At 40.3% G+C, this 8,927-nt stretch overlaps 2 protein-coding genes across 3 annotated transcripts in view; both read right to left on the bottom strand.

Moving 5' to 3' along the window:
* sco1 (synthesis of cytochrome C oxidase 1) overlaps positions 1-6,224 on the bottom strand; it is a 7,962-nt gene extending 1,738 nt beyond the window's left edge. The window contains exons 1-8 of one of the 2 annotated variants that reach the window (XM_085404722.1): positions 5,914-6,224; positions 4,009-4,128; positions 3,587-3,677; positions 3,233-3,430; positions 3,055-3,147; positions 1,873-1,988; positions 1,626-1,792; positions 1-680 (exon numbers count right to left, since the gene is read on the bottom strand). The exon at positions 1-680 is cut by the window's left edge and continues 1,738 nt beyond it. In XM_085404722.1, the coding sequence (XP_085260848.1) occupies positions 1,658-1,792; positions 1,873-1,988; positions 3,055-3,147; positions 3,233-3,430; positions 3,587-3,677; positions 4,009-4,128; positions 5,914-6,063 (903 nt within the window). In that variant the 5' untranslated portion in view covers positions 6,064-6,224 and the 3' untranslated portion in view covers positions 1-680; positions 1,626-1,657. Of the gene's footprint in view, positions 681-1,227; positions 1,793-1,872; positions 1,989-3,054; positions 3,148-3,232; positions 3,431-3,586; positions 3,678-4,008; positions 4,129-5,913 lie in introns of those variants that run through there. The other variant, XM_085404721.1, reaches the window with a different exon arrangement.
* Positions 6,225-6,338: 114 nt separating this feature from the next.
* tmem220 (transmembrane protein 220) lies at positions 6,339-8,429 on the bottom strand. The gene is made up of 6 exons (XM_085404723.1): positions 8,271-8,429; positions 8,164-8,193; positions 8,007-8,067; positions 7,651-7,774; positions 7,359-7,418; positions 6,339-6,688 (listed from the first exon to the last, which is right to left on the bottom strand). The coding sequence occupies exons 1-6, from the start codon at positions 8,370-8,372 to the stop codon at positions 6,556-6,558; spliced, it is 510 nt and encodes a 169-aa protein (XP_085260849.1). The 5' UTR covers positions 8,373-8,429; the 3' UTR covers positions 6,339-6,555.
* Between the last annotated feature and the right edge of the window lie 498 nt (positions 8,430-8,927).

An 8,927-nucleotide genomic window follows, 5' to 3' on the forward strand; every position in this document is an offset into this window, starting at 1 on the left:
ATTTCCACATGTCCAGACCTTGTGATGTGTCTCCAGATTGAACTGCAAAAAGCACTGAGGTGAGCTCTGACCCGAGGTACTGGTACCTGCTGTGCTTTTGGAAGCTGATCTTCTGCTGCAGGGGAAACTGCTGCTCTTCTTTTCCTGGGGTGGTTCTTATGGGAGCCGGTCTCATCATAGATTTTTGCAGCTGCACTTAAAGAAACACCTGCTTGCAGTTTTTTAAAAAATGTTACCTAAAGTTAATTTTAATTGCATTGTATAAAACTGCAGGCACAGAGTCACCAACACATTTTGATCACGTGTGACCTGGAGACTCCCTCTGCTGCTTCGAATCCTCCCCGTCTGCTGTCCCTCCCAAACAAGCAACTTCTGTGTCCTGCTTTAAATCTCATCTCCTGGCTTTTTCTAAACATATTAAACATCTTTGTTTACAGTATTCTTTTTCAATGTTAAGTGTTTCAAAGTGAGCTATAAAAATTAAACCCATAATCACCCACATTCTCTTTCTTTTCTATATTTTAAGACATTAAACATCATGTTTTTTTAAAAGTAAGTGAACAAAGTTAATATTTTTTAGCCTGCTGTGGTGTCATTCATGAATCATGAACACTGTCGTAGTTACATGCGGCTGTCCTCTTGTTTGATGGCAGATACTCCCTTCACCCTGGCCAAAAAGGCTAAAATGACCAAAGAAAAAGTGGAAAACAGTTAAACATGAGAGGTTTTTGGACAACGTTTGTGTTTTTTCCATTGTTTAAGCGCTGCTTCCAGCCCAGAGTGATGCCTTAAATCCCCTATAGCTGCAGAAAAGGCTAACATTGTTATCTTTTTACAAAAAATGGCTAAACATGAGAGGTTTTCGGACAAAGTTTGCGTTCTCCATTCTTTAAGCACCGGTTCGAGCACAGTTTAAGCACCGGCACCGTTTCAAAAGTACCGGTTTGGTACTGGTATCGGATAAATCTAAACGATACCCATCCCTATTCATGATCCTACAGCTTGTACCCAATTAGAGCAGCTTTGCATGATTCTCTGTTCAATAACAATCCTTATTTAGCCCATACTGGGTCTTGGTGCCGTCCCTCCAATCGTCTCATTGAAACAAGCTGTTTTAGCCCACATCACTCTTCTTTTAAGGCCGAGTTCTTCTGATTGGCTACTCGAGGTGAACACATTATAGATATACGTGCTCTGTGGCATGTTACAGAGAAAACAGTGGTAAAGAAGACAGGCTGAAACTAAGAATTTAGAGTCTGAAGCCTTAATGTGTGACGCACATGCATGTTGGCACATTATTTGAAAGTTTAGCCATGTTTGATATGAAGAGAAAAAAAAAAGAATAGATCCACTTTTAATTTAAAAATCAAACATTAAAAACATGAAGCTAAATGTTTGTCATTCAAGCTTGAAATGAAACTATATCAAGGTCATTTGGCTGTGTGTGGGTTTGTTTGTTTTTTATTCCACAGTTTGCAAAATGATCACAGAGTCATAGAAAGTAAGATGCAAATATCAGGCATACTGCACACCACCGAGTGTCACTGCAGATATGTATCTTTATGGAGTAGTGTATCCACAATAAATAAAAGCCCAGATAAGACGGCAGTGATGCAGAGACACACCTGAGGATGAGTCCGCTTTAATGGGCTGCTGCTCATTTTCCCTTCTTGAACCTCCTCATGTGTGCCGCTATCGAGTTGGTGATCTCCACACTTCTTTTGTTCTGTCCGAAATAATCCACGAACTCTCCGTCGGGTCCCACGAGGTACATGATGATTGTGTGATCGACCTACAGAAGACAGACACAAACTTAGTAACTGAAGGAAATCACGAGATCTGGGAGCTGATTGAGAGCAGACGGTAACTCACGATGTAGTCGTTGTCTTCATCCTTTGGCCCCTGACTGAAGTACACTCTGTACGCTCTGGAAACTTCATTGATCTGAGCCGTCGTTCCCGTCAGACCGATCAGCTTTGGGGAAAACTCTGAAAGATGAGACAGTAAGAAAGTTTAACACCTAGAAACACAGGAGTAAAGCAGCTAAATGACGGCATAATAATCAGATTTTATAAGAAGCTCTAATCAACACAAACCACTTTCACCTGCAGACCTGCAACCACAACTCCAAAAACAAAAACTTTATTTATTTGCAACTTTTTGTCCCTGATCTGAATCTGTGCACACCTGCATTGTTTTTGCTTTCAACACCTATCCCATTCAGTGTCATTGGAGCTCGAGGCCACACAGAACCCAGGACCACCTCACTGTCAGGCATCAGTGCTAACCACTGCAACACTGCTCACATAAGTCACGATATTTCTTATTTTCCTCAATCATTAAAAAGCAAAAACAGACCAAACAGAATCAATTCTTGTCCTCTCACAGTCTGACCATCAGGTGATGCTGGCTCAGAGTGCTTTTTAGGGACATCGATCTGTGTACAGTGAAGGTTTTGTGTTACGTTACTTGACAGAAATGTCTGCACGTGTCTGTCTGCTGTTATTTTTGACCACTGGATGAACAGAAATGTGTTGAATTTCCTTCCACCTCAAGGCGCTTTATATTGTAAGGTAGACCCTATGATAATATATACAGAGAAAAACCCAACCATCATATGACCCCCTATCAGCAAGCACTTTGGCGACAGTGGGAAGGAAAAACTTCCTTTTAACAGGAAGAAACCTCCGGCAGAACCAGGCTCAGGGAGGGCAGGAGTCTGGTTGGGGTGAGGGAAGGAAGACAGGATAAAAGACATGCTGTTAGGTTCTAGCATCAGTTTATAAGACTTGGTATTTAGCTACAAAAGAGTGTTTGTACATATAAATACACACACAGAAGCACTAAGGTGTTATGAAAATGAAAAATATTCTATTTGTCTAATAGAAGTCTAATAGTTCTATAAAAGCAGGGGTTCAGTTGATACCTCTGCTTTTCTTCTGAGAAGATGAATTACAAAAATTACAGAAAACTAAGATGGAGTCGTGACGTCATAGTGGAAAATGTTGTCATGTGCGTGTACTGAGGCACAGTTTGATCACGTTGCTTTCTTACCTTTCACATATGTAGCTAAGGCCTCTGGTGTGTCCCTGTCGGGGTCGATGGTGATGAGGATCGGCGTCAAGTTTGGCAAAGTTTTTATTTTGTCTGCAAAACAACAACAAAAAAAGCCAGATGTTGAGTAAAATCAGGACTTTGACTTCTCGCTGCAAATAAAAAATGGTTTAAATACCTATTTCATCCACCACTTCGATCATCTTCTCCAGTTCATCGGGGCAGATGTCGGGGCAGTGAGTGAACCCGAAGTAGAGGAGGATCCACTGGCCGAGGAAGTCCTCGCTCTTGGTGGGCTTGTTGTTGTGATCGATGAGTGAGAACGGGCCTCCCAGCGCCGCCTTCCCTATCGACTTGTTCCTCTCTTTTTCAATCACTGCCAATTGCAACACAGTCACAGAGGAGGAGCATTTAGGACCCCTATCACTTTATTTAACCTTTATATCTATAAAATACACAGTCTGTCTGCGATTTCTTTCTATACAGGCATTGAAGTTTAGTCTTAGAGCGCATTAACCAGTGAAATACTTACTTTCTTCCTTTTCTTTCTTAAAATATTTCATCCCTCCGAGCAGCGCACCACCGATGGCAAACGTTACTGCTAAAGATTTCCACGTCACAGGCTTTAAAGAGAGCACAAAGGAAGCAAAAGGACTGAACGGGTGTAGTTATACAGATATTTATGTCTTGACATTCTCTACCTGCAAATAAACTCTTGGTAAGCTTATTTTAACAGCTCCATATCCTTTGGGTCACCTTAAATAAATCAGTTATAGCTGAGTTTGGGAGAAGACTGCTACAGACTGCTGCTACAGGCCCTAATGTCAGTCATGTCCCTGCCCTATATGACAAAAGAAACCTTTAAAACTTAGTTAATGTCTGAAAATTTCAATTGAGAACAAATGGAGTTGATCACGCTGGGGATCAGCTGTAACATAAACGTTTAACTCTTACCCCAGACGTCTTTGGCTTATCTCCTGATGAGGGTGGAGGAGGCATCGAGGAAAACGTTCTTAAGCTGTGTTGATTCTGCCATTGCGTTGCTCTGCAGGTGTGCCGCTGACTCCCATTCACCTGTTAATGAGCAAGCACAGGAAGCTGTGAGTTGATTTAAGTCGTAAAATATAAAAATGCTGCAGTTAAATATGGCCACAGTTTCAAATGAGGTCAGTGGATACAGGGGTGGTGTCATCAATGCGGCTGATGCATTTCTCTTTGCTAAGATGGGCAGTAATGTTAAAGCAGCCTCTTAACTACTTAAAGTCACTGCTGTAAGTCTTGAAAACAAAGGCATTTATCTCTGATTTCAGGAACAGCAGCGCCCCCGTCTGCAGCAATGATAACTGCACTGAGAGTCATCTCTACTCTTGGACCTCTAACAGCTCAGCGCTCATAAATGAGGCAAAGGTTACTGCTTTAAAGTGATCTTTCCACAGAATCTCTTTCATCTTCTCCTCTTGTCTCAGCTGAAAGACGCTGGATTTTGCTGCTGCCCTGAAGGTTCAATCTAAAATCCAGGTTTGTGACAGTAAGCTTTACATACAGTAGGCATTACATATGCGCCAGCGTAATAATTACACTGCTTAATGCTTAATTAGCTACACTCCCCTATTAGCATTACCAAAGCTGCTACCTTATTATTATTACCATCTTATTTGTATGTACTTTTTATATTTAGTGGTGTTTGACAGTGGGTGGGTTGTCACATTTAGGAATAGACAGATTTACACAGTCAATATAAAAAGTAATCAAAGACGTCCTGGCCTGCTGTTATTAATAACTGGTTGATGAGGAAGGATTGTCAGCTAACGCAGCTGAGCTGTACTCTCCAGGTTATAAAAGCCGGCCCAGGTGACCTGCTCAGTCTCTTCCATTCCACCAGGTATCAACTCTCCTTGATGTTTGTGTCTTGGTTGGTTTATGTTTAATAAATCATCTTTTATTAAAGTAAACATCTTTTGTGGACTCCCTCCTTGTTGCCTACCTTGACACAAATGACACACAATTCAACTCACACCGGACACACACACACAAAAATACTACGAGGTCGATAAAGGACACAAAGGTTTAATCTTAAAGTTCCTGATGGGCTGATCACACCAGTCACGTTGTGTTTCCCAGGTCACGGAAATCAAGAGCTAATATTTCATCAAATACACTGATCGCCCACAGCTGTGACATCAATATCAACAAGCACCAATGTTCATAATGATGCAACAGTGGAGATGAACTGCTCCAAACACTCACGTTTCTCACATATTTTCTACTTTTGCATGTTTATTATGTCAAAGAGCAATGTAACGAGGGGCAGCCAATCAGGAAAAAGGATGGCTCAAAGTTCGTTAGAGCTCAAACTGCTTATTTCAGGGCCCAGTATAAGGCAAATAAAGCTTAATTTGAAATGGGAAATATGTCAAGCTACTCTAGTAAAGTCCAAGAAAAAAAAAATATGTGGAGTTGGAACTTTCTATAATAAATCAGCTTGAACAACCAGTTTCCCTGAGACGGGACTGAAAATGGATCTTCGTCCAGCAGTGGGTTTAATCCAGGTCTTGGCCCCGTGTCTGTGGCTCATCTAGTTTCCAAACTAGGTTAAGGTGGTGCTGTTAGGAGGTGAAGCAGGTGTGAATGGAGATGGTTCTAAATTATTGAGTGCCCGCCCCCCCGCGCGCGCGATACAGACAGCAAAAATATTTGCCAATAAGTATTTTAAAACTATTTGAAATTGTTGTCACTAAACAAAACCTGGTTAAACTACAAAGAAAGACCGGATCATCTGACTGTTTGCCACATGACTCTAACTGTTAAATGTTTCAATGAAGTGTGCTAGCTCCGCGGACACAGGCAGGTTTGACCTACCAGGTAGCAGTGAGTTCTCCGCGGGGACAGCGTGTGTTTCAGGGCCGACTGCCTCGGTAAAGCGCCGAGTGTGAGCTTCGCCGGACTCTGTAAGACTCTGCTGTGAAGCAGCCGGCAGCCCAGGCTGTGATACAGCACACTCAGAGCCATGGTTGGACCTGAACAGAACCGCTACAACAAGCAGGAAGCCGCTACAGCTTTGGGAAAGCATGAGAAGTGAACAGGAACTCTGCGGACTGGCTTCTGTTCTCAGATCAGTTATACTGCAGCGGTGCTAGTTTTAAATAGCCCACAAGGCGCTAAAGTGGCTGATTTCAGATCCGTAGCCGGGGAACGGTTACTAAACACAGGAAAATACGTCACAACCTTCTTCTTCTACTGTCTCTTTTGGCCGTGTCTATGCTGCCACCCGAAGAATGGAAAAGGTTTACTTTTAGACTAGACTGGTCTTAAATTCACTTTATTTTATTTAACTTGAAAATTACATTTGATTTAACAGAAGATAAAGTTTAAATAATAAACTTTTTTATTTTTATTAATTATTTTACATAAGTGTTCAATAAAAACTCAAACGGATCAGTGCATTTTAGCTGTCATAGATTTGTGTTTAATCATGTTTCATCAGCCAAAACAGGCTGATGTCTAAATGGCAGTCGTACAGTGTGAAGGCCAGTCTGATCTCAGATCCTTGTTGATGTGGTAATAAAGCCAGGCCACAAATGGGAAGACTGTGATGGCAGCAGCTGTGGAGACTCTGAGTATCCCGACAGGAGCTCTGACAAAATGAGGAGATGAGGGGGAGGAAAGGAAAACAGAGAGCAGATGAAATATAAAGGACAAAAAAAGTATGGTTGAGTTATAGGCTCAATGTAGGCAGAAAAAAGAACAACAAAAACAACAAACAAAAAGAAAAAAAATTAACAATGCTAAATTTATTAGCTGAGATTAAATTTTCAAAAACATGAAGAGGATATTCTTTTGACACAAAAATATGAGGTAACATTTGGATATTCTCTGAGTTTACCTCAGAAAAATGAACAGAAAAATCACTAGGATTAAATTGTTTTTCTAAAAAAAAAATCTCACAGTAATTTATTATATTATATATACACATACAGACACACACAGAGAAAAAAAAAAACTATACAAAGTTAAGTTTTTTGAAAGTTAAAAAAAAAATATATATATATATATATATATATATATATATATATATATATATATATATATATATATATATAAAATCAAAAAGTTAAGAAAAATACAAAATATTTTTGTCTTTTTTCATATATATATATATATATATATATATATATATATATATATATATATATATATATATAAAAAAATCAAAAAGTTAAGAAAAAACAAAACAACAAAAGACAAAAATATTTTGTAAAGTTCTCAGTATAAGATGGAAATGAGATTCAAACTAAATCTGTTACCTTCCAGAGTGGCGACACAGGAGGAGCCAAATTGCAGTCAAAACGAGACCTGAAAATTCTCTAAAGGGATAAAAACTATATCAAATATCCATGTATAAAAATAATAATCTGCAAAATATGTTACATTAGTGTTTCATACAGAATTAAACTATAATGATACAGCAGAATGCCTTTAATGAAGTGAAGCTTCATTATAGTTATACCGTCTGATAGGCAGCACATTTTTTTGAATGGAGAGCCTAAAAATGCGTAAACGGTTTGTTTTTCTCAGATCAGGTGAGGTGTGGCGTACCTGCCCTCCTCCTTCTGGAAGATCTGTGTGATTTGCTCTTTGTAGAGCGTCCATCCCAACATGGCACTGATCGCACTGGAAATCAGCACATGAAGGTCAGCAACACGCCTCCAGGGCAAAGTCTCTGAAAAGGAAACAAAAATAATGAAGGCAAACAATTGAAATCACAACCCTAACTCTGCAACGAGCTGCACGGTCAGGATACAGCCGCAGGGTGGCGCTACGTGCACTGGGGAAATGCACGAGTAAAGTTCAGCAGCAACGTAAGATACCAGCTTCATGCACGTTAATATGAGGACTTTATTGTTAATATGCGAAGCATCTACTGGCAAATGACTCCAAACTCATCCCTGTACCTGTCACATGAGGCTTCACAACAATACACGCACTCAGGACTGCAGGGACGCCGTAACCAGCCTGAAAAAGAGGGTGGTGTTTATAATAAACTGTGCAAAAAGATCAAAATGTCTAAAAATATGGACCAAAAAAAAGTGTACTCTTGTGTAATCTTACCATCCATAAACCTGCATCTGGATCATTGATCTGCAGCGGGAAGTCAGGACATAGTTATTGATCACAGTTCAAAGAAGTGCTGAGAAGACAAAAAATCAAACTCTCACCTGGACGTACGACGCCAGAGCGAAGAACAAACACATGAAAACGTTGCAGATTTGCCAAACAACACGAAGCCACGGCTTCCTCTCCTTACAAACTTCTCCCATAGCTGCTTATTGTTTCACTTCCCCGCCCGGGCCAACGGGACGTGCACACGTTTTAAAGCAGGCGCACCTGCAGTTCCGCAAGGCTGTCAAATTGGTCAAAACCGTGATGGGTTCGTTCGATATATATCACGTCTGCTGACGGATGCATCGATCACAGGCGGTGTAAACGACACTCACTATCGCGTTGTTTCTTTATTTTATTTATATATTTACTTTTTATTTTGTTTAATTTTCCATAATTTGCACAAAAAAGTAATTAAAGTTGTTAATTTAATGTGTCATATCCCGCAAGCATCTTCTAAAACAAACAAACGTGTACGTAAGCATCAAATAAACCTGGCACCCTTTTATTCCTGGACACCTTGATCGATAAATCGAGCACACATTTCAAAAGTCCGCAATGACGTTAGTCTGCTAGAAGACACGCCTTATCCGATTAATCAGACGCGTCCTTGCCGCCGCCATCTTGCAGCGGGGTTCTGAGACCAGTTAAAGATGGAATCGGGACAATTTTCCATATTCTGCTACTGTGAAGATGCTGATAAAGTTCTCCAC

Source organism: Rhamphochromis longiceps, linkage group LG4 (genome assembly GCF_057381845.1).
Source record: "Rhamphochromis longiceps isolate RC_006_pf linkage group LG4, R_longiceps_female_GT1.1, whole genome shotgun sequence".
In the NCBI taxonomy this organism is placed as follows: Eukaryota; Metazoa; Chordata; class Actinopteri; order Cichliformes; family Cichlidae; genus Rhamphochromis; species Rhamphochromis longiceps.

Bases quoted from the DNA above. Each gene is read 5' to 3' on its own strand.
- tmem220 (XM_085404723.1), bottom strand. From the start codon at position 8,372: ATGGGAGAAGTTTGTAAGGAGAGGAAGCCGTGGCTTCGTGTTGTTTGG. The intron at 7,419-7,650 runs GTACGCCACACC...TTATCCCTTTAG, and splicing joins TTCCAGAAGGAGGAGGGCAG to AGAATTTTCAGGTCTCGTTT. The intron at 6,689-7,358 runs GTAACAGATTTA...TCATTTTGTCAG, and splicing joins CTGTGTCGCCACTCTGGAAG to AGCTCCTGTCGGGATACTCA.